Consider the following 24,547-nt stretch of genomic DNA (forward strand, 5'->3'; position numbering starts at 1 on the left):
AGGCTGCAGTGAGCCATGATTGCACCACTACTCTTCAGCCTGGGCAACAGAGCAAGACCTTGTCTCAAAAAGAAAAGGGGAAAAAAAAAGCTTTAACAAGCAATTACAAACTCTCTTGAAACAAATGAAAATCAGAAATTTTGGCAAAGAAATGGAAGATATAAAGAAGAATTAGGCCGGGTGTGGTGGCTTGCACCTGTAATCCCAACACTTTGGGAGGCTGAGGCAGGCAGATCATGAGGTCAAGAGATCAAGACCATCCTGGCCAACATGGTGAAACCCCGTTTCTACTACAAATACAAAAAATTAGCCAGGCGTGGTGGCAGGTGCCTGTAATCCCAGCTACCTGGGAGGCTGAGGCAGGAGAATCACTTGAATCCGGGAGGCAGAAGTTGTAGTGAGCTGAGATAGTACCATTGCACTCCAGCTTGGGCAAAAAGAGTGAAACTCCATCTCCAAAAAAAAAAAAAGAAGAAGAAGAATCAAATAGAAATTTTAGAACTTAGAAATATAATCATGAAAATTGAAAACTCAATAGATGGGCTTAACAGCAGATTGGAGAGGACAGAGGAAAGATTCAGCGAACTTAAAGGTAGAAGAGAAATTACTCAATCTGGACAACGCAGAAAAATAGACTGAAAAAAATGAACAGAGGTTCATTTACGGGACTATAACAAAAGAGCTAACAAACATTCTGTCATCAGCATTTAAGAAGAAGAGAGAGAGAATAGAGCAGGAAAATGTACTCAAAGAAATAATGCCTGAAAAACTCCCAAATTTGGCAAAAGATATTAACTTATTGATGCAAGAAGCTAAGTGAACCCCAAATGGTATGTTTTCACGTATTTGATGGCCATTTATATATCTTCTTTGGTGAAATGTCTATTCAAATCTCTTGCCCATTTTTTATTGTTATTATTGAGTTATAAGAGTTCTTTTTATATTCTAGATACAAGTCCCTTTTCTGATAAATGATTTGCAAATATTTGATCTCATTCTATTGCTTTTGTTTATCTTTTCACTTTCTTATGGTTGCTGTTGTTTTTATGTTTGTTTTTAATGAAGGCAATTTCCAGATCTTTTCACTTTCTTTTTTTTTTTTGAAACAGAGTCTTGCTCTATCACCCAGGCAGGAGTGCAGTGGCACGATCTCGGCTCACCGCAACCTCCAACTCCCAGTTTTAAGAAATTATCCTGCCTCAGCCTCCCAAGTAGCTGGGACTATATGCATGCACCACCATGCCTGGCTAATTTTTGCATTTTTTAGAGACAGGGTTTCACCATGTTGGCCAGGCTGGTCTGGAACTCTTGGCCCCAAGTGATCCACCTGCCTCGCCTCTCAAAGTGCTAGGATTACAGGTGTAAGCCACCACACCCAGCCTTCACTTTCTTGATGGTGCCTTTTGGAGTACAAAAGTTTTCAATTTTGATGAAATCCAATTATCAATGTTTTATCTGAAGCATGGGCAATATAGTGAGACCCTGTCTCCACACCAGAAAAAAAAAAAAAATTTAACAATTAACCAAGCATGGTTGTGTGCACCTGTAGTCCCAGCTAACCAGGACGCTGAGGCAGGAGGATCACTTGAGGCCTGGGAGTTGAGGCTGCAGTGAGCTATGATTGCACCATGGCACTCCAGACTGGGTGACGTACCAGGACCCTGTCTCCAAAAAGAAAATACTATTTTATTGCTTGTGTATATGTAAGAAAGTGTCATATGTAAGAAATCATTGCCTAGCCCAACATCATGAATATCTACTTTTAGGCCTTTTTCTAATAGTTTTATAGTTTTGCACTTACATGTAGGTCTATGATCAATTTTGAGTTGGTATTTTCTGTATGGTATGAGGTAATATAGGAATTACAAGCTATAAATCCCCTCTAAGCATAGCTTTAGCTACATGTCAAAAATTCTGATACGTTCTGTTTCAGTTTTCATTCAGCTCGAAATATTTTCTGGTTTTCCTTGTGATTTCTTCTTCCACCCATTGGTTATTTGGAAGCATCCTGTTTAATCTTCACACACTTGTAATTTCCTCAAATTTCCTGTTGTTGTTGATTTCTAATTTAATTATATTGTGATCAGAGAACATCTTTGTATGATTTCAGTCCTTTTAAAATTATTGAGACGTGTTTTATGACCTAGCATATGGCCTATCCTGGAGAATGTTCCATGTACACTTGAGAAAAATTGTATATCCTGCCATTGTTTAGTAGAGTGTTTTATAGATGTCCGTTAGACTTAGTTAGTTGATAGTGTTACCCAAGTCTTCTGCTCAAGGACAGCCCTCACCTGTCAGCCCTCTTTATGGACTGCAGATAACTGCTTCCCCAAGGTCACACTCTTTCTAGGGGCAACCCACCTTCCATGACTGATTAATGTGGTGGGCAAAAACCCAGCTCCCTTGCCCCAGTTGGGGATGGCTCTGAAGGGACATCCCAGCTCCGGATTAAATCTCAAAGTCTGCTTTCTGGAGACCCAACCTGTGTACCCCTTATTCAATCAAACTATAGCCACCCTAGTTTTAAAATATATTCCAAATCAGACTCACCATGCCCCAATCATCTCTCACTGGTCACTACATCGAGAATGGCCTGGGCCAAGAGTTGGGGGCAAGTTGGAAGCAAGGGAGCCAGGTAAGATGCTATTGCAATTTGCAATATTCCTAATTAGAGATGGTAGGGGTGTGGTGATGAGCAGTTTAATTTGGTACTTATTTTGAAACTAAAGTTGCCATCTGTTATTGACCTCTCAGTATTTTTTTTTTTGAGTCAGAGTCTTACTCTGTCACCCAGGTTGGAGTGCAGTGGCACGATCTCGGCTCACTGCAACCTCCACCTCCTGGGTTCAAGCAATTCTCCTGTCTCAGTCTCCCGAGTAGCTGGGACTACAGGCGCGTGCCACTATGCCCGGCTAATTTTTGTATTTTTAGTAGAAACGGGGTTTCACCATATTGGTCAGGCTGGTCTCAAACTCCTGACCTCAGGTGATCCACCCACCTCGGTCTCCCAAAGTGCTAGGATTACGGGTGTGAGCCACCACGCCTGGCCTGAGGCGGAGTCTTGCTCTGTCTCCCATGCTGGAGTGCAATGGCGCAATCTCAGCTCACTGCAACCTCCACCTCCCAGGTTCAAGTGATTCTCCTGCCTCAGCCTCCGGAGTAGCTGGGACTACAGGCATGTGCCACTATTCCTGGCTGATTTTTGCATTTTTGGTAGAGACAGGGTTTCACCATGTTGGCTAGGCTAGTCTCGAACTCCTGACCTCAGATGATCCCGCCTCCACCTCCCAAAGTGCTGGGATTACAGGTGTGAGCCACTGCACCCGGCCAACCTCCCAATCTAAAATAGCCCCCAAGTTCTTCTCTGTCCCCTCACCCTGCCTTATATCATCTCATACTCCTTATCGCTATCTGATATTATATTTCATACTTACTTGGTATCTGTCTATTTTGTTCAAGACCATAAATTCAGGGCCTAAAACATTGCGGGGTATAAAGACTGTGTTCAATAAATACTGTGTAAATGAATTGATAAGTAAATAAGCAAATGACATGCATCAGTACTTACTGAATGCTGCACCGAATGTCAGCAAAGGCATAAGAGAATGTCTGGATCTGTAGTTTCTGATGTAATCGAAGCAGAAACCTGTTTCCCAGCCATGCCCACATTATTTTTTTAAATGACAAAAAATAAACCCTGCTAAGACAGATGGCGCCTCAGGGTGGAAAGAACATGGGTTTGGATGTGAATAACTCACATCTGAAACACACTTAGTAGCTACATGAGCTTGCACAAGTGACTCAACTTCTCTGAGCTCCACGTCCCACGGTGGGTGGAGATAATGGTATCCTCCTCCTGGGGGTATTTTAAGTGAGACAGTGCATGCTGAGTTGAGGTCCTGCTCCACACACTGAGGCATGGTCAAGTCCAAAAACAAGTAAATGAAAAAGACAAAAATCCTTGACTTTGTGGAATTGGCAGTCGGTAAATAAGAAATATAAATGAAATATATGTTAGTTAGATGGTAAGAAATAATGAGGAGAAAAGCCAATGGGGGTGGGGAACACGGGAGAAGGCTTCCAATTTTGAAACGGGGTAGCCAAGGAAGGCCTTGATTAGGTGCCTTTTGAGATGAGGGACAGAGCCACGAAGATAGCTGGGGAAGGAAGAAGTTCAGGTAGTGAGAAGGGCAAGTACAAGGCCCTAAGTTGTGAATGTGCCTGTTTCGAGAACAGCAGGAAGCCAATGGGGCTGGATGGTGAGGAGAAGTAATCAAAGATGAGATTAGAGAGGGAAGGGCCTTGGTGGGGCACAGTGGCTCACGCCTGTAATCCCAGCACTTTGGAGGCTGAGGCAGGCAGGTTAGGAGATTGAGATCATCCTGGCTAACACGGTGAAACCCCGTCTCTACTAAAAATACAAAAAATTAGCCTGGCATGGTGGCACGCGCCTGTAGTCCCAGCTACTCAGGAGGCTGAGGCAGGAGAATCGCTTGAACCCTGGTGGTGGAGGTTGCAGTGGGCCGAGATTGCACCACTGCACTCCAGCCTGGGCCACAGAGCAAGACTCCATCTCAACAACAACAAAAAAAAAAAAAGAGAGAGAGAGAGAAAGAGGGAAGGGCCTTGTGTAGAGCCTTGCAGGCCCTGTAAGGAAGTTAGCTTTACTCTGAGTGAGTGGAGAAGCGATTGGAGACTTTTGAGCAGAGAAGTGAGGTGGTCTAACTTGTATTTCAACTGATTCACTTTCGCTGCTGTGTAGAGATATGGACAAGGAGAGCAAGGACAGCAGCAGGAAGACAAGTTAGGAGATGCAAGAGATGACATAGGCTTGGACTAGGGTATTGGCAATAGGGATGAGAAGAGATGAGAAGTGCTCAGATTCCAGATATACATATTTTGAAGGTAGAGTCCATAGGATTTAAGACAGTTTGGATGTGGAGTATGAGAAAAAGAGAGGAGTCAGCAATATCTTCAAGGATTTGGGCCTAAACAATGGAAAGGATAGAACTGCGAAACTCAATTCCATCAGGAAGGAAGAGAAGGTTCAGGGAGAAGATCAGGTCAGTTCTGGACATGTTAAGTTTGTGGTACTTGTACTTGGAAGTAAAAGTCTGGAGTTCCGGGAAGTGTATGATCTTGAGAGTCATCAGCACAAAGGTGGTCTTCATAGATGGTATCTGAATCTGGTAGGGAGCCAGGAGACTGGATAAGATCACCTAGGGAGAGAGAAAAATAGAAGAGGCCCAAGGAATAACCATGGACACTACAATGGTAAGAGGTTGGAGAAACGAAGAGTAACCAACAGGGAGGCAGAGAGGGAGGGGCCTGGGGCTACAGGGGGCTCCACATCTCCCAAACCATATATTTACAAATAATCTCCAAGAGTGGATTACTCTTGCTTATTTCTTTCTTTTTTTTTTTCTCACTCTGGTCTCACCTTGTCACCCTGGCTGGAGTGCAGTGGCATGATTATGGCTCGTTGCAGCCTCAACCTCCTGGGCTCAAGTGATCCTCCCACATCAGCCTCCCGAGTAGCTGGGGCAACAGGTGTGCATCACCACAGCCTGCTAATTTTTGTATTTTTTCATAGGGATGGGGTTTCCCTATGTTGTCCAGGCTGGTCTTGAACTCCGGGGATCAAGTGATTCTCCCACCTTGGCCTCCCAAAGTGCTGGGAGTACAGGCATGGGCCACTGCTGCACCTGGCACTCTTGCTTATCTCTATGGCTACAGTGGCCTATTGCCTTCTTTGTGTTTGGACACATTATCAGGGCCAACCTCGGAGTTAACCTTAAAAGGTTAACAAGTCCCTATGACTGAAAAAAGTCTCTATGACTGTAAAAAGTTACAAGTCCCTATGACTGAAGTGTGAATGACTGACAGGTTTATCCTTCTCAGGGGGTATACAATGAAAGAAAATCCCTTTAACAAAATGAATCTCTATTTGATGAAATACTGTAGGAAAAATGGTCATTTCCCAGAGGGAACTATCTGTATCCCTGGCATGCTGCAGTTCACTGTAGTGACGATGGTACCACCCTGGTCAGTATCAACCCTTGGGAAGCCATTGGGAAGGAGAAACAAGCTCTTGGGGGAGCATCAATACTGCTTTGGGCTGTAAGGTCTTAGAGGCCAGGAAAGGTATCTGGGACACAAGCATAGCTCATAATGCCTGAGCAAGTGCACACTGCCTTACCTTAAGCAGGATAAAGCAAGAAGTGGGCAGGCAGCTTCCCAACACTGTCTTTAAACTCAGCTTCTGCCCACCACACTTCTGGTTCCCTTCCACCTAACCACTTCTTCTCTGTCTCCGTTGCAATTTCTCCTTTTTCTCAAGCTCCAGCCTAGTGCCCCAGCCTCCTGTTCCACAAATGGTGTTAGATCGTCAACATTGCAGAAATGGTGAGTTCAGTTCTTTCCACCAAGGTCTTCGTGGTTCCATGAGAAACCTGTTGTCTCTTCCTATTTTCCTTTCACTACTCACCAGCACCAAATCCCCAGTCAGCAAACCAGAGAGTATAAAAGCAGGGACTTTTACGCTAGGGTTCCTCTTCCCCATACCCACAGTTGCCTCCTCAACTAAGGAAGGTGATGGGAAAATGACAATGACACCAATAGGACAATGGGGCAAAAGCATGGACAGGAAACTCACAAAAGCATGGACAGGAAACACGAATAGCCATTAAACAGTTAAAAAGAATGTTGACACTTAACAACAAATGTGCAATTTAAAGGAGCAGTAAGAGACCATTTCATCTATCAAAGTGGCAAGGATTCTAACGCGGAGGGTTGGCGAGAGTAAGGACACAGGCAGACACTACTAACTGGAGTAGAAAGGCCTGCACTGCTTTCTGGAGAATGGCTTGGCAACACATAGAGACCAAGAGCTTTAAAACAAGTCTATGCCTTCACCCTTTCACTCATTGGTTTCACTTCTAGAATTTAGCCTAAGGAAATATTAGATAGCCATGCAAATATGTAAGTTCAAGGATATTTACCGAAGGTCCGGGCACTGTGGCTCACACCTGTAATCCCAGCACTTTGGGAGTCCGAAAGAGGCGGGCAGATTACCTGAGGTCAGGAGTTGGAGACCAGCCTGGATAACATGGTGAAACCCCGTCTCTACTAAAAATACAAAAATCAGCCAGGCATGTGCCTGTAATCCCAGCTACTCAGGAGGCTGAGGCAGGAGTAGCTTGAACCCGGGAGGCAGAGGTTGCCGTGAACCGAGATCACACCACTGCACTCCATCCTGGACAACAGAGTGAGACTCCATCTCAAAAAAAAAAAAAAAAAAAAAGAAGAAAAAGAAAAAAAAAGAATATTTACCACAGCTCAGTTTATTATATGTTTAAAACTTGAAGGCCAGGTGTGGTGGTACACACCTGTAATCCCAGAGCTTTGGGAGGCCGAGGCAGGAGGATGCCGTGAGCCCAGGAATTCAAGGTTATAGTGAGCTATGTGTGTGCCACTGCACTCCAGCCTGAATGACAGAGCAAGACCCTGTCTCTAAAAAAACAAAAAGCAAATTGAGACCCACCTAAACATGCTATAATAGGAAATTGGTTTAAATGAACTAGTAGAATACTGAGTGACCATTATAAATGATGCTGGCTCACGGGCTTCCTAATGTGATACACTGGTAATCGTGCCCAAAAATGCATAAACACCAGACATACTCAAATTTAGGAACAGTCTACAAAACAACTGACCTGTATGCTTAAAAATGCCAATATCGGCCAGGTGTGGTGGCTCACGCCTGTAATCCCAGCACTTTGGGAGGCCAAGATGGGTGGATTGCCTGAGCTCAGGAGTTTGAGACCAGCCTGGGCACCATGGTGAAACCCCGTCTCTACTAAAATACAAAAAGCCAGGTGTGGTGGCGGGCGCCTGTAATCCCAGCTACTCAGGAGGCTGAGGCACGAGAATTGCTTGAACCCAGGAGGCAGAGGTTGCAGTAAGCCAAGATCGTGCCACTGCAATCTAGCCTGGACAACAAAGCGAAACTCTGTCTCAAAAAAAAAAAAACAAGTCAATATAATGAAAGGCAAAGTACATTTAAGGTACTGTACTCATATTAAAGGAAACTAAAAAGACTCGACAACTAAATGCAATGCAGGATGCCAAATGAGATCCTAGACCAAGGGAAAAAATTGTCATGAAGGACATTATGGGGCAATTGGCAGTACCTGAATTTGGACTGTCAATTAGATCATAGTATTACATCGGTCTAAGTTTCCTGATTTGGATAATTGTACTATATTATGTAAAAGAATGTTTTGTTCTTAGAAAATTTGCACTGATGGATTTAAGGGTAAAGGGTATCTTGTATGCAACTTACTCTCAAATGGTTCAGAAAAAAAATACAAATGTATATTTATAGAGAAATAATGATAAAGTAAATGTGGTCAAATGATATTAGTGGATGAATCTGAGTGAAGGGTATCCTGGAATTCTTTTTAGTATTCTTGCCCCTTTCCCATGAGATTAAAAGTATTTTAAAATAAAAAGCTAAAAAAAGGAAGAAAGTGGGGCTGGCGAAGTATATTCCCCGGTAGGGGAAGGTTCTCAGCAGCAGCCATGAGTGCCTCAACACCAGGGAGAGCACAGCTGCCAGTGACACCTTCTGCCACCCTGGACTCTCAGTTCCCTGTGCTACTAGAGGAACTCGGTGTGTGGTTGACCCCAGAGTTGTCCTGGGTTGACTCAAGAAGGTAGGATGAGCATTTTGAGGCAAAGAATTCTCCTTTGTGATTTTATTTACTCCAATTTTGCATTCTGACTGGCATTCCCTGCATCCCAAGGACCTCGACAGCGGAGGGAGGCAGAGATGGAGGAAGTGAAAACTACCCAAATTCAGTGTTTGTTACAGATAATTCAGACTGCAAAATTTAGGGTAGACTGTGTTCATTTATCACTGATAATGACAGTCTTAACATTCCCCTATAACAGGAAGACCAAGAGTTCCCCAAAACCAGCCAGCATCTTGCCCATTCCCCAGAAGGAGAAAAATAAGTCCTGGCAAGAGCCAAGATAAGGCCCAGAAGCCCCCTGGGTTCCTTTTGCCAAGGTGAGTCGTTTCAAATTATGACAAGTTGCAGGTTCTCTGAGAAGCATCTGTAATAACCTGGCAAATTAAGCGTCCTCTCCTGGGAGGAGGAATACGGAACTCTGTAACCACCCAAAACCTGTTTCCAGGTCCTGCCCCTGGCAGGAGAATTGCAAGGTGGCTGCCCTGTGCAAAGTAGCTCCCCTCCTATCATCTGCCCTCCAGGCACACCGTCCTACTTCCCCCTACTTCCCCAGGGGTTGTCAGGGACAGAAGGCCCCTCCTTCATCCCCCCTAGTGTTCCTCCACTCTTCCCCCGCCCCCCATTACTAGGGTGTCCAGGACATTGTGTGACTCAGGAAACAGCTCAGACGTGAGGCTTGCAGCAGGCCGAGGAGGAGGAAGAGGGGCAGTGGGAGCAGAGGAGGTGGCTCCTGTCCCAGTGAGAGCTCTGAGGGTCCCTGCCTGAAGAGGGACAGGGACTGGGGCTTGGAGAAGGGGCTCTGGAATGCAGCCCCCTTCACTGCTGCTGCTGCTGCTGCTGCTGCTGCTATGTGTCTCAGTGGTCATAACCAGAGGTGAGGCATGGCGTGGGTGAGGTGGGGGACCCATCTCCCTCAGGAGGATGTCCAGTGGGGTGGGGGAAGAGGGCCAAGCCCCAGGCTATGTGAGGGATGCTGGATGGAGGAGATTCTCACTGCCCAAATAGAGACGGCCTCCAGGGAAAGACGACTCTGCCCATGGAGCTGCTTTGGGCCTGGTGCCAGGGGTGGTGACTGCTGGGGGATGGGTGAGAAGGTGCCCACCTCCAGGAAGAACCTCGTCAGCACTGGCACTGGAGGACTCTTGCAGCCATAGGGAAGAGGGGAAGAGGGAACACACTGACCACCTGCTTGGGGAAGAGATGAGAGGGAAGCAGGAGATGGGGACATGAAAGGTCAGGCCTACTAAGTCCCTTTCTTAGTCTAGCTGTCCCCACCCCCCGGATGGCTCAATGCTGGGCCTTTCCGGGAGGAAATCTCTTCGAAGTCTCAGCCATTCACCTCCCGGGAGCCACCTCCGCCCCTCTTCTGACCCCTGTTGTCTTGCTTCCGAGAGATGGAGTCCGAGCCTGGACTTGGGAGGCCAGAGAATAAACAGGAAAGGGGGGTAGGGATTAGTAACTGGGATGGAGGGCACTGGGGCTGGGGCTGGGTACCATGTGGAGAGTGGGGACAGGTGTGAAGAAGAGGTGGTTTAGAGCACCTGTGGGAGCTGCTGTGGGCAGGTCTCTCAGGAGCACCTAGAAGAGGAAAGGTGGAGGCACAGCACCTAGGGCTTCCACCGCGCCTGCCTCTCCACCCTCAGGGCTGCTGTGTGGGAGTTACCCAGAACCCTGTGCCAATGGAGGCACCTGCCTGAGCCTGTCTCTGGGACAAGGGACCTGCCAGTGAGTGTACCTTGCAGGAGTGGGAGACTGGAGAGAAAGGGGGAGGGAGAGCAGTGGGGGAGAGGTGAGGAAGTGAGACCAAAGAAGAAACGGAGGAAGTGAAGGAGATGAAGGGAAACAAATGAAGGCAGAGGAGGGAGTGGGCAAGAATAGGAAGAGGGACCAGTGATGTGAGTTTTCCTCTCCTCCCCTGCCCAGGTGTGCCCCTGGCTTCCTGGGTGAGACGTGCCAGTTTCCTGACCCCTGCCAGAACGCCCAGCTCTGCCACAATGGAGGCAGCTGCCAAGCCCTGCTTCCCGCTCCCCTAGGGCTCCTCAGCTCTCCCTCTCCATTGCCACCCAGCTTCTTGTGCACTTGCCTCCCTGGCTTCACTGGCGAGAGATGCCAGGCCCAGCTTGAAGACCCTTGTCCTCCCTCCTTCTGTTCCAAAAGGGGCCGCTGCCACATCCAGGCCTCGGGCCGCCCACAATGCTCCTGCATGCCTGGATGGACAGGTAAGCGCTGCTGGGGGCGGCCAGGAGGGGACAGGCAGGAGCAACGGGCCAGGCTGTGGGTGGGGAAGATGGAACTGGAGCCTGAGAAACTGCAAGCCGTTTGAAGACAGAAGCCATGAGAATCAACATGCCAATTCTTGGCAATCCACTTACCCACGACCAACATTCAGCAGCATGGTTGTACTGATTGCTAAAATGTTAAAATATTTCCAAATTAAGGGTGCCATGAGCCCCCTTTGTGCACCATCCTGATGCCTATCCTAGCCCCCTTAATCTCCCCCCTGCCTAGCAGCTAGAGGGTCATTGCTCTGCATACCAGGGGTCCTCCAGGCTTTTGCATTCTGAACATCTGAATGGCTCCCATTCTGAGTGGAGGGAGCCATTATATCACCTGAGAAAACTGCAGTGGTGGGAGGCACACCGGGAAGGAGGGATGTGACCCAGAGAGTGGAGTGGGGGCCGCCCCAGGAGGAGGGGTGTAACCCTGGGGCAAGCTTAGTGCTTCAGACTAGGGGCTCTGGGCCAGCCCCTGGATCCAAATGCCAGCTCTGCCACTGACCAGCTACATGACCTCATATAAGATATTTTAGCTTTCTGGTGTTCAGTTGTCAGCTGACAAACAGGGAGAGTAATGGCCACACTTCATAAGGTTGCTGAGAGGACACAAGGAGCCGATGCTCAGGAAGTGCTTGCTCAGCTCAGCACCTGGCACCTCCACTGCTGCCGCCATTACCACTGGTGCACATGGACTGTGAAGTGAATCTCCAGGTGCCTAAACCCACTTAAAGTTTAGGAAATCAGGATCAGAAAGGCAAAGTGGCTCACCCAAGGGTATACAACCAGTTGTGGCACAGCAAGGTGCCACCTGAGTCTCCTGCCTGCAGACGTGGGGTGCTTTTCACCTCCCCCAAGATCACCCACATCCGATTTTCTCAGGCAAGGCCAATTTGCAATACTCTCATCATCACTTTAGAAGATATGGTCACTCCAGAGAGACCCTCCCAAGCCATGACATCACTGAGAGCAGGGGTGATGGAACAGAGCAAAGAGAGTGTGGTAATAAAGGGAAGGAAATATGAAAATGAGACCCAGAGATAATCCAGAATGAGCACTGGGTAACCTCAGATGGGCTAGAATTCATTCAATGCTAGAAATGGCTCCCTCTGTCCTCTGCCTCAGGTGATCAGTGCCAGCTTCGGGACTTCTGCTCAGCCAACCCATGTGTTAATGGAGGGGTGTGTCTGGCCACGTACCCCCAGATCCAGTGCCACTGCCCACCGGGCTTCGAGGGCCATGCCTGTGAACGTGATGTCAACGAGTGCTTCCAGGACCCAGGACCCTGCCCCAAAGGCACCTCCTGCCATAACACCCTGGGCTCCTTCCAGTGCCTCTGCCCTGTGGGGCGGGAGGGTCCACGTTGTGAGCTGCGGGCAGGACCCTGCCCTCCTAGGGGATGTTCGAATGGGGGCACCTGCCAGCTGATGCCAGGGAAAGACTCCACCTTTCACCTCTGCCTCTGTCCTCCAGGTGTGTCCTCACAGGGGATCTCCGGCCGCCCCTCTCTCTGGGCAGGGCAGGATGTCTCCCTTGGATCCCCCTCCCCCAGCTGATCCCCTGACCCTGTCAGGTTTCATAGGCCCGGACTGTGAGGTGAATCCAGACAACTGTGTCAGCCACCAATGTCAGAATGGGGGCACTTGCCAAGATGGGCTGGACACCTACACCTGCCTCTGCCCAGAAACCTGGACAGGTGAGTTGTTTAAGCCACATTCATGACACCCATGGCCCAGAGAGTTGGCCCCTGGCCTCCCCTACTCATAGGGCTCCCAGCCTTAGCCCTTGTTCCCTTCCCAACCCCCTGCAGGCTGGGATTGCTCCGAAGATGTGGATGAGTGTGAGACCCAGGGTCCCCCCCACTGCAGAAATGGGGGCACCTGCCAGAACTCTGCTGGGAGCTTTCACTGCGTGTGCGTGAGTGGCTGGGGGGGCACAAGCTGTGAGGAGAACCTGGATGACTGTATTGCTGCCACCTGTGCCCCGGGATCCACCTGCATTGACCGGGTGGGCTCTTTCTCCTGCCTCTGCCCACCTGGACGCACAGGTATGGGGGTAGAGGGTATCAGGAGGTGGGAGGTAGAGAAGGAGGGTGAGAGAAGTACCAGGAGGACTGCTAGGAGCTTCAAGTGGCCTCTGAGAGCCTCACCCCCTCTTACCCCTCCAGGACTCCTGTGCCACTTGGAAGACATGTGTCTGAGCCAGCCGTGCCATGGGGATGCCCAGTGCAGCACCAACCCCCTCACAGGCTCCACACTCTGCCTGTGTCAGCCTGGCTATTCGGGGCCCACCTGCCACCAGGACCTGGACGAGTGTCTGATGGGTGAGGCCACTCCCACTTCAGAGCCTCTCTGAGCCTCAGACAGGCCTCTGCACTGAAGACAGAAAAGGGCAGATTGCTTTTCCAATTAAAAAACCAAACATCTTTTTCCTCGAATTTGCCCAGATTTGGCATCTCTTGCCTACATGACCCTCTCTCCAATGCTCAGCCCCTCAGTCCCCGTGAATTTGGTCCCTTATTTCCTCTCCATCTTAAAGACACAAGCCCCTTCCCCAATTTGGTCTCGTCTGCCACACGCAGGCCCCCACACCTTCCCTGACAGTCTGACCTCCTTGCCCTTCCCGCCCTGACCCCTGTGGACTCCCAGCTCTTCTCTCCTCCCAGCCCAACAAGGTCCAAGTCCCTGTGAACATGGTGGTTCCTGCCTCAACACTCCTGGCTCCTTCAACTGCCTCTGTCCACCTGGCTACACGGGCTCCCGTTGTGAGGCTGATCACAATGAGTGCCTCTCCCAGCCCTGCCACCCAGGGAGCACCTGTCTGGACCTGCTTGCCACCTTTCACTGCCTCTGCCCACCAGGTACCAGCTGGGTGCGGCCTTGGGTGGGGAAAACAGGGAACTAGTCCTGAACCCACTAGGAATGCCCCCTCCAGGGTAAGGACAGCCTCAGGCCAATTGGCATAAGTTACCACAGATGCTTCTCTCTCTACCCCCAGATGAAAACCCAGGGACAGCCGTGACCCCTAGGAGAAGGCTTACCACAGATGGTAGTGAGGTTATGCATTCCTCAATTTGGGAGGGAGCTGCCATTCATTTCATGGTCGTCATAGAGGCTGCACAACCTGGTCCACTGTACAGCCCAGCAAGAGAGGGTAAAAGAGCAGTTCATAAACTTTCTGTGCCGCAGCCTTTGCTCAGGTCAACCCAGAATACTCCCTCTAATCATAGAAATTCTCCTATGTAGAGATTCAAGGTAATCCCTTAAAATCCCAGAAGCCCTGTGATACAACAGGAAAATCTGGTACAACAAGAAAAAAACTGCTGCAAGACAGCACCGACCTCCAGGCTAGTTTTAAGGGGGAAAAGCCGCCCCAGGGAGAGAGCAACAGAGCCAACATCAAGGAGCTGAATGAAATCAGAAAAACAATCGCCAACTTTATGCCAGGTACTGTCTGGGCATCTTACAGGCATTGTCTCATCTACTTATTACAATAACCCTATGAGGTCAGCACTGCCCATTTTATAACTGAAGAAACTGAGGCACAGAGAGTTTAAGTGACTTGTCCAAGGTCACCCAGCTAGCAAGTGGCAGAGCTGAGATTCAAACCAAGGGCTTCAACAATTATAACCGCTAGCCCATATTGACTTTCTAAACTGAGCGGCACCCAAAGATACTGGCTCTGGTCACCGCACAGACAATCATAGAGGAATAAGAGAAAATGGTTCGGTAACCCAAGGGACAACGTTGTAGATATCAAGGAGCTTCAGAAGCAGACTCCTCAGGCAAGAAGAGAAAGGAAGCCAAGGTCCAGAGGTTGATCCCACCTCAATTCAGGATGAGACAGTGGAGACCAGGATGAACCCGAAGCAACGGGACAAATATAGGAGCAACAAGCTTCCCAGATGCACTTCAAATTCCTCCACTTTGGGATCTCCGTTCTCCCTGGCATGGAGGCCCGCCCAGGCAGAACAAGAGGCGGGACTCATTCTCCAAGCCAATTTATTCCTATTTGTACCCTGAGGTCCTCCAGGCTGATCAGCCTGCCCTGGTGAGCCCCGCCCTCTATATACACAGGAATGACCACAAAAAAGCCTTGCAGTCCTCCCGCAGGTCCCCAGCAAGCACCCTGTTCCCTGGCCTTTCACACCTCAAGGAGCAGGGCCACACACTGCAAAGCAGCGGGGCCTCAGGGTTCATCTTGTTCAACCCCATGCAGAAAGCACCTCGGGGGAGGACCGCCTGAGTGGGGCAAGTCAGGAGCAGGGCCAATTCTAGAACACAGGTCTCCCGGGCAGACCTGGCTGAGCCACAGCCCTCATGACCCCCATGTCCCCAGGCTTAGAAGGGCAGCTCTGTGAGGTGGAGACCAACGAGTGTGCCTCAGCTCCCTGCCTGAACCACGCGGATTGCCATGACCTGCTCAACGGCTTCCAGTGCATCTGCCTGCCTGGTGAGTACAGATGCCTCTCTGGCCACCCTCAGACCCCAGGCCTCTGAACCTGCAGAGTTCAGGCCCAGTAATCACCCAAGGCCTCTTGAAGCTCTCTCTAGCCTAGCCAAGGAGTCCTCCAAATCTGTCTTTTCTCCCCAAAATCTCTACTGTTATATCCCCAAATCTTCCCTTGCTTACTTGCCTATTCTCATCTCTGTCCTGCCAAATCACCCAAAGATCCCTCCTTTCCAGCCCTCCTGCACAGCCTCTGTGTATGCATGTTGAGGTCCCAGGCTGGTCTTGGCACTCTCATCATAAACCCAGGGAAAGCTGCCCCAAGCCTTTCTTCTCCAGCCTCACCGGACACCCGTCTGTCCCCTGCTATTATAATAACTACATTTATTCACCACTTACTCCAGGCTAGCCATTTGGCTGAGTACTTTTCAGGCGTTATGTCATTTAATCTTTTTAACAGTACTATGAGGTAGGTTCCATTATTATTACCCTTTTACACAGAACGAACAGGAAACTGGGGCCTAGAGGGTTGACCAGCTTGCCCAAAGTGACACAGCTGTCAGGTTACTGAGCTTCACCTTTTCTGCATCAGTCTCCTGTCACCCCATGCCCACCCGCCCCAGGTGTCTTCTCTGGGAAGCTCTGCAAGTTCACCTTTCCTGGCAAGGGAAGGCGCCATGCTGTGCCTCCCTCGATGACCTTGGCCTCCTCTCCCCACCCACTTCCGCCCCACCAGGATTCGCTGGCACCCGATGTGAGGAGGATATCGATGAGTGCAGAAGCTCTCCCTGTGCCAATGGTGGGCAGTGCCAGGACCAGCCTGGAGCCTTCCACTGCAAATGTCTCCCAGGTAAACTGGGGCACACACTGTGGGGGACAGCGGGGGCAGGAGGCAGACATCTGTGCAGGTCCCTGACCTTCCTGCTGTGCCACAGGCTTTGAAGGGCCACGCTGTCAAACAGAGGTGGATGAGTGCCTGAGTGACCCATGTCCCGTTGGAGCCAGCTGCCTTGATCTTCCAGGAGCCTTCTTTTGCCTCTGCCCCTCTGGTTTCACAGGTTAGCAGGGGAGGCATTGGAGAGAACTGGCAGAATATTTTATTCCATTTGGGTTGGGGCAGAGTTCATTGGTGGGTGTTTGATGGTTGGGATGTGAGAGTAGAATGAGAATGGTATCCCTTAAAGTTATTTAGTGTAAAACCTGCACAATTGTACAACCATGGGGACAAGGGCAGGGGTTACCATAAGGCCCACATGGGCCCAATGTAAATGGTGTGATTGCGGCTTGGGAGCAGAGGATGGGGCTCAAAGAAAAGGCATTCACTTGCTTATTCAGCAAGCACTTACTAAGTGCCTACTATGCCAGATGCAGAGGCAAACCTGAGTAAGACAGTTGCCATCCTCATGTGACTTCAAGTCTAATACAGAGAGACCAACAAGTCTCCTGTTGGTTATAGCCCACAGAGGTGCTCTGAGAGAAAAATGTGCAGGATGTTACAAGAGCACAGAGGGCCAGCCAACCCAGACTAAAAATGGAGGAGGTGATGGCTAAGACGAGTCTTGAAAGATAAGCAGAGGCTGGGCGCGGTGGCTCGTGCCTGTAGTCCCAGCACTTTGGGAAGCCAAGGCAGGTGGATCACCCGAGATTAGGAGTTCGAGACCAGCCCGGCCAACATGGTGAAACCTCGTCTCTATTAAAAATACAAAAATTACACTTTGGGAGGCCGAGGTGGGTGGATCATGAAGTCAGGAGATCAAGACTATCCTGGCTAACACGGTGAAACCCCGTCTCAACTAAAAATACAAAAAATTAACCGGGCGTGGTGGCGGGCGCCTGTAGTCCCAGCTACTCCGGAGGCTGAGGCAGGAGAATGGCGTGAACCCAGGAGGTGGAGCTTGCAGTGAGCCGAGATCGCGCCACTGCACTCCAGCCTGGGTGACAGAGCAAGATTCCATCTCAAAAAAAAAAGTACAAAATACAAAAATTAGCCGGGCATGGTGGCGGGCGCCTGTAATCCCAGCTACTGGGGAGGCTGAGGCAGAATAGCTTGAACCCAGGAAGCAGTGGTTGCAGCCAGCGGAGATCACTCCACTGCACTCCAGCCTGGGTGACAGAGCAAGATTCCATCTCAAAAAAAAAAAAAAAAAAAAGAAGGAAGGAAGGAAGGAAAGAAGGAAGGAAGGAAGGAAGGAAGGAAGGAAGGAAGGAAGGAAGGAAGGAAGGGAAGGAAGGGAAGGAAGGGAAGGAAATGAAGGAAAGGAGGAAAGGAGGAAATGAGGAAAAGAGAGAAAGAAAGAAAGATGGATGGGCAGGAGTTTGTCTAAATAGAGTGCCAGATAGCATGTTTTAGCTGGAGATAACTGCATGTGCAAAGACACAGACGGAAGAAAAGCCCACCCCATTTAAGGAACTGTAAGAAAGCCAGAGTTAAGGGTACAGCAAGGCAAGGATGAGAAACGCAGCTGTTGTACAAATGTCATGTCCTGTGGGACTGTGCGTATCATTCCGAGAAAGTTAAACAATATCTTAAAGGCAATAGGGACCCATTGAAGGACAGGTTCACGGGTTCATGGGGAGTGAGTAAGGCAAGCATAAGAAGTGGCTTTTGGCCCAGTGAAGGATGTGGAGGAGCTGTTTTCTTTTTGACCCATCTTCCCATCCCAGGCCAGCTCTGTGAGGTTCCCCTGTGTGCTCCCAACCTGTGCCAGCCCAAGCAGATATGTAAGGACCAGAAAGACAAGGCCAACTGCCTCTGTCCTGATGGAAGTCCTGGCTGTGCCCCACCTGAGGACAACTGCACCTGCCACCATGGGCACTGCCAGAGGTAACATCTTCCAGGCCCTCCCCATCTGCCCCCTCCTTTGGGCTCCCTTCGCTAGGACAGGAGAAGACAGCCAGTGAGATGTAGGTCTGTGAGAGATGACCAGTGAGGAAAAGGAAGGAGATGGCAAAGTTCTTGGGGCAAGGCAGTGGGAGGGTCAACTGGTAAGTGTTATCCAAGGAGAATAGAGTCCACAAAAACCGGTGGAAACAGAGGACCAGGGGGTCAGAGCAGAAAGAAGAGCATTAAATCCCAGGGCGAATTAATCATTCATTAGAAAAATATCTGCTGAGGCCAGTCGCAGTGCTAATTACGGTCTCATGCTGGTAATCCCAGCACTTTGGGAGACCGAGGTGGGCAGATCACCTGAGATCAGCAGTTCAACACCAGCCTGGCCAACATGGTGAAACCCTGTAGCTACTGAAAACGCAAAAATTAGCTGGGCATGGTGGCGCACCTGTAATCCTAGCTACTTGGGAGGCTGAAGCGGAAGGATCGCTTGAACCCAAGAGGCGGAGGTTGCAGTGAGCCAAGATCATGCCACTGCACTCCAGCCTGGGTGACAGAGCAAGACTCCATCTCAAAAAAAAAAAAAAAAATCTGCTGAGCACCTACTTTGTGTGGCTACTGTTCCAGGCCCTGGGGGAAACACAAAGCAAAAGAGATAAAGCAACTGCTCTCATGGAGCTTTCATTCTAATGAAGAAAGACAGAAAATAAGCAAGTTACACAAAGAAAATATATATATATATATATATATATATATATATATATATATATATACATAGATATGCACATATCTAGTTGGAGAAAATGAGCAGGTGTTCGGGAGGATGGGGGCGGTGCTGAGAGCAAAGTCACTGAAGAAAGAGGCCAGAATCTCAGGGCCAAAAGAAGAAGTCATAGGGGTCCAGGCAGCAGGGAGGGGAACAGATGCAGTAGGAGAAGAGAAAAACCCTCCCCTTTCGCTTTACAACCAGATCCTCATGTGTGTGTGACGTGGGTTGGACGGGGCCAGAGTGTGAGGCAGAGCTAGGGGGCTGCATCTCTGCACCCTGTGCCCATGGGGGGACCTGCTACCCCCAGGCCTCTGGCTACAACTGCACCTGCCCTACAGGCTACACAGGTGAGACCCTCCCTAAACCATATACACCCTGTGCTGGTCACCCCCTAACTCAAGGATAAGGCAGGTGACCACGGGCCCTGAGTCTCAGTCACCACTAAGGAGAACTGGGCTGCAGGGGACACGGGTGATGTGTGGGAGGTAGTGAGAAAGGAGGTTGATGGGAGAGAATAATAGGGTTGGGGATGAGGAAGGGAAGGAAAAGGAAAGAGGAGGAGAATGGAGGGAGGGAAGGAGGACACCCTTTCTCAGTCCCCACCTGTTTCCTTCAGGACCCACCTGTAGTGAGGAGATGACAGCTTGTCACTCAGGGCCATGTCTCAATGGTGGCTCCTGCAACCCTAGCCCTGGAGGCTACTACTGCACCTGCCCTCCAAGCCACACAGGGACCCAGTGCCAAACCAGCACTGACTACTGTGTGTCTGGTGAGTGCCCACTGTGTCATGGGGCTGGAGGCCACAGGAGAATGGAGGAACTGGGGAGAGTATGCTTGTGTCATATTTTTTAAACTTTAATTGGACAGACCAGCCTGGGAAACATAATGAAACTCCATCTCTAAATTAGCTGGGCACACAGTGGCTAAGGCCTGTAGTCTCAGATACTCGGGAGGCTGAGGTGGGAGGATGACTTGAGCCCAGAAGGTTGAGGCTGCAGTGAGCTGTGACGGCACCACTGCCTGAGTAACAGAGCAAGACCCTATCTAAAAAAAATTAAGTATCATATAAATAAAAATTAATTGGATGGCAGTGAGCTGTTGTTTTGATGGGGGCGTGTATGTCCTATGTACAGTGTGACTGAGGTCACAGGCCAGGTTACAGGCAAGGAACCCAAACCCTCACAGCCTCCTCTCTCCAGCCCCGTGCTTCAATGGGGGTACCTGTGTGAACAGGCCTGGCACCTTCTCCTGCCTCTGTGCCATGGGCTTCCAGGGCCCACGCTGTGAGGGAAAGATCCGCCCCAGCTGTGCAGACAGGTGAGCAGGGCCCAAAGACTCCTAGAAGGGAGAAAGCCCCTCAGCCTTCCCACCCCTCCTCTCATCTCCCCCTGGGCTCCAGGCTGCCTCCCACCCCACACCCCTCGTTCCGCCTTCCCTCCTCGCTTGCCACCTCCCTGTGGTTGCCTCCCGACAACATCACACACTACCTTCCCCTTGTTTCCTGAACTTCTTCCTATCATGCCCTGTCTCTGTCTTGTTCAGTCCCTGTAGGAATAGGGCAACCTGCCAGGACAGCCCTCAGGGTCCCCGCTGCCTCTGCCCCACTGGCTACACCGGAGGCAGCTGCCAGGTGAGGGCCATTGAAGCCAGGCGTGCTGAGAAGGGAAGTGGCTGGGAGGGAAAACAGGGAGGGTCACCTGGTCCCAGCCATTCAGGAGAAAGTTTTTGAAGTGAGGGATTTCGAGGAGCTGGAGTGGACAGAGGACCATCTCTGGGCTGGGAATCTGATGCTGTGTCCTGCCTCACGCTCCCTCCCACCCCTCAGACTCTGATGGACTTATGTGCCCAGAAGCCCTGCCCACGCAATTCCCACTGCCTCCAGACTGGGCCCTCCTTCCACTGCTTGTGCCTCCAGGGATGGACCGGGCCTCTCTGCAGCCTTCCACTGTCCTCCTGCCAGAAGGCTGCGCTGAGCCAAGGTAACCAACCCCAGCACTGACTGGAGAGCAGATGAAGAAAACATGGGTGTTCTCACCTGCCCCATTCCTGCGGGCTTCCACACAACCTTTGGCCGAAACAACCACCTGAGAATCAAAACCACACAGACAAATCAGTTCTTGATTGCACAGGTGTTGAACTGTGCAATCAGAGAAGCCTAACACAATTCCTGTTACCTCATTTAACACAATTCAAGCAACACCAACCAGCCCATTCCACAGGATTCCAGTTTAACCAAACCATGGGGGACATGACTCAACGTGGAGCAACTCAACTCTGTTCTGATCATCATAACCCAGGCAGAGTGGACCACACTTAATCCAGCTACACTCAACGCATTTCACCCCACCCCACTCACTTCGATGTCACGCCAACCTCTTCGTAAAATGACACTAAAATAAGGTCTGATATGAGAAGAGCTTAGGAAAGAGACTATGATGCAGTTAAGGGATAGCTGATGGGAATCACAGGGAGAGAACATTAAAGGAATGCGGAACTCAGGGGACAGACTTAAGCCACATGTCCTCACCTGAGGCATACCTTGAATTATTTCTTGCTCAAGCCTTGTTTTAAGCCAAGAAAACAGTTGCTTTAACACTATGATAAGCTTTAGAGGTATGTCTCCAATATTCTGGCAGAAAGGGTGAGGAGAGAGGTAAAACTCATTCTAATTTCTTCAGTGCCAGGAGTTATTAACTCCTTGGGCCCAGACCAGTCTCCATCCAGGAATGTTAGTGGTCCCCAAGGTAAAGGCCTCTACACCCAGAGATTGGGCCCTGAATATATCCTTCCTCCTCCCCACTTACCTTATTTTTTTTTTTTTTTTTTGAGATGGAGTCCCAGTCTGTCACCCAGGGTGGAGTGCAGTGGCACGATTTCAGCTCACTGCAACCTCCACCTCCTAGGTTCAAGTGATTCTCCTGCCTCAGCTTCCCAAGTAGCTGGGATTCGTGTGCCACCATGCTCAGCTAATTTTTTTTTTTTGAATTTTTAGTAGAGATGGGGTTTCATCATGTTGGCCAGACTGGTCTCGAACTCCTAACCTCAGTGATCCACCCGTCTCAGCCTCCCAAAGTGCTGGGATTACAGGTGTGAGCCACCGTGCCCGGCCACATCCCCACTTAGCGCTTTTGTTTGTTTGTATTTTTGAGATGGAGTCTTGCCCTATAGCCCAGGCTGGAGTGCAATGGCACGATTTCGGCTCACTACAACCTGTGCCGCCCAGGTTCAAGTGATTCTCCTGCCTCAGCCTCCCAAGTAGCTGGGACTACAGGCGCCTGCCACAACGCCCAACCAATATTTTGTATTTTTAGTAGTGACGGGGTTTCACCATGTTTGCCAGGCTGGTCTCAAACTCCTGACCTGGTGATCCACCTGCCTCGGCCTCCCAAAGTGCTGGGATTACAGGCGTGAGCCACGGCGCCCAGCCCCCACTTATCTTTGTATATCCCTGTTTGTCTCTCTCCCCAGGCATAGACGTCTCTTCGCTTTGCCACAATGGAGGCCTCTGTGTCGACAGTGGCCCCTCCTATTTCTGCCACTGCCCCCCTGGATTCCAAGGCAGCCTGTGCCAGGATCATGTGAACCCATGTGAGTCCAGGCCTTGCCAGAATGGTGCCACCTGCATGGCCCAGCCCAGTGGGTATCTCTGCCAGGTGAGAGGGTCTGCAGGAGAAGGGGGAGGAAAGACAAGGGGGGGCTGGATGGGAGACAGTAGTGATTGAGGGAAGACCTAATGCATCCATTTCTCCTCCCTTTTTTTTTTTTAACCCCACACACCCAACTAACCACAAAGTCATGCCACTTTATCTCCTGAAGTTTTCTCAAGTCTGTGCTTTCACCTTCGCCCTTTGTCCCACTGCCTGAGTCCTGACCTTTGTTGCGTTCCAGGTAGATACTTGCATCAGCCTCCTAACTATCGTCCCTGCCTCCACACTTGTCCTTCTATAGGTTCAGCCTTTACCCCGTGGCCAGGGTACTCTACTGAAAATGTCCAGTTGACCTGTCTCTCCCCTGCTGAACCTTCAGGGGCTGCCCGCCTCATTCAGAATAAAGTCCAAGGCCTGCATGACCCAGCCCTGCCTGCCTCTCAGGCCTCAGCTCTCCCCATCCCACCCTTCTACACTCTGCTCCTGCAACACAAAACTGCTGCTGACTTTGCCACATGCCCCATACTGATTCTTGCCTCTCAGCCTTTATCTCTGCTATTGACACTACCTGGAATGGCCTTCCCAACCCCTCCTCCACGGGCTAGTGTTAAGGAGGTACCTTCCTCAGGAAGATGTCCCTAACTTCTCCCCAGGCTGGGTTAGGGCCTCTTCTTCGCGGTCCAGGTCACTAAGCCGAGAGAGGCAAAGCTGGCATTCAAGTCTAAGCAGCCTGATTCATATGCTCAGAACCACAACTTTTGTGTCTGTGTGGTTGCTATTTTATTTTCTTTTGTTATTGACGAACGGTAGTCGTACATATATATGGGGTACATGTGAGTTTTGGGGGTTTTTTTTTTTTCGTTTTTGGAGACAGAATCACTCTATCCCCCCAGCTGAAGTGCAGTGGCACGATCTTGGCTCACGGCAACCCCCGCCTCCCAGGTTCAAGCAGTTCTCATGTCTCAGCCTCTCGAGTAGCTGGGATTACAGGCACGCACCACCACGCCTGGCTAATTTTCGTATTTTTAGTAGAGATGGGGTTTCACCATGTTAGGCAGGCTGGTCTCAGAACTCCTGACCTCAGGTGATCCACCCGCTCAGCCTGCCAAAGTGGTAAGATTACAGGTATGAGCCACCGCACCTGGCCACATGTGATATTTTGATACATGCATACAATGTATCATGATCAAATCAGGGTAATTGGGGTATCTATCATCTCAAACATTTATCATTTCTTTGTGTTGAGAACATTTCAAATCTTCTCTTCTAGTTATTTTGAAATACAAATTGTTAACTATCATCATCCTTCTCTGCTATCTAAGACTAGAACTTATTCCTTCTATATGACCATAATTTTGTATCCATTAACCAACCTCTCTTCATCTCCCCCTCCCTGCCACCCTTTCTAACCTCTGGTAACCATCATTCTACTCTACTTCCATGAGACTAACATTTTAGCTCCCACATATGAGTGAGGAGCAATATTAGACATGCAATAGGAGGCTGATGCAAGTATCTACCTGGAATGCAAGAAAGGTCAGGACTAACTAAGGCAGTGGCACAAAGGTGAAGGTGAGAGACATGCAGTATTTGGCTTTCTGTGCCTGGCTTATTTCACTTAACATAATGTCCTTCAGTTTCATCCATGTTGCTGAAAATGATAGGATTTCATTCTTTTTCTGACTGAATAATATTCCATTGTGTATATATGCCACAGTTTCTTTTTTCCATTCATTTGTTGATGGCACTTCGGTTAATTCCATATGTTAGCTATTGTGAACAGTGCTGCAATAAATATGGGGATGCAGATATCTCTTCAA

General features: G+C 49.7%; 1 protein-coding gene across 2 annotated transcripts in view; it reads left to right on the top strand.

Annotated features, from left to right (window-relative positions):
- Nucleotides 1-9,424: 9,424 nt before the first annotated feature.
- The window catches only part of NOTCH4 (notch receptor 4), a 28,927-nt gene continuing 13,804 nt past the window's right edge, over nt 9,425-24,547 (top strand). The window contains exons 1-18 of one of the 2 annotated variants that reach the window (XM_055264725.2): nt 9,425-9,633; nt 10,403-10,484; nt 10,683-10,978; nt 12,158-12,505; nt 12,606-12,728; nt 12,843-13,079; nt 13,200-13,355; nt 13,698-13,892; nt 15,371-15,484; nt 16,218-16,331; nt 16,417-16,539; nt 18,146-18,305; nt 19,282-19,427; nt 19,697-19,849; nt 20,280-20,397; nt 20,623-20,710; nt 20,906-21,059; nt 22,549-22,733. In XM_055264725.2, coding sequence (XP_055120700.2) covers nt 9,564-9,633; nt 10,403-10,484; nt 10,683-10,978; nt 12,158-12,505; nt 12,606-12,728; nt 12,843-13,079; nt 13,200-13,355; nt 13,698-13,892; nt 15,371-15,484; nt 16,218-16,331; nt 16,417-16,539; nt 18,146-18,305; nt 19,282-19,427; nt 19,697-19,849; nt 20,280-20,397; nt 20,623-20,710; nt 20,906-21,059; nt 22,549-22,733 — 2,862 coding nt within the window. In that variant the 5' untranslated portion in view covers nt 9,425-9,563. The remainder of the gene's footprint in view (nt 9,634-10,402; nt 10,485-10,682; nt 10,979-12,157; nt 12,506-12,605; nt 12,729-12,842; nt 13,080-13,199; nt 13,356-13,697; nt 13,893-15,370; nt 15,485-16,217; nt 16,332-16,416; nt 16,540-18,145; nt 18,306-19,281; nt 19,428-19,696; nt 19,850-20,279; nt 20,398-20,622; nt 20,711-20,905; nt 21,060-22,548; nt 22,734-24,547) is intronic. The other variant, XM_055264726.2, reaches the window with a different exon arrangement.

Source organism: Symphalangus syndactylus, chromosome 23, assembly GCF_028878055.3.
Source record: "Symphalangus syndactylus isolate Jambi chromosome 23, NHGRI_mSymSyn1-v2.1_pri, whole genome shotgun sequence".
Lineage (NCBI taxonomy): Eukaryota > Metazoa > Chordata > Mammalia > Primates > Hylobatidae > Symphalangus > Symphalangus syndactylus.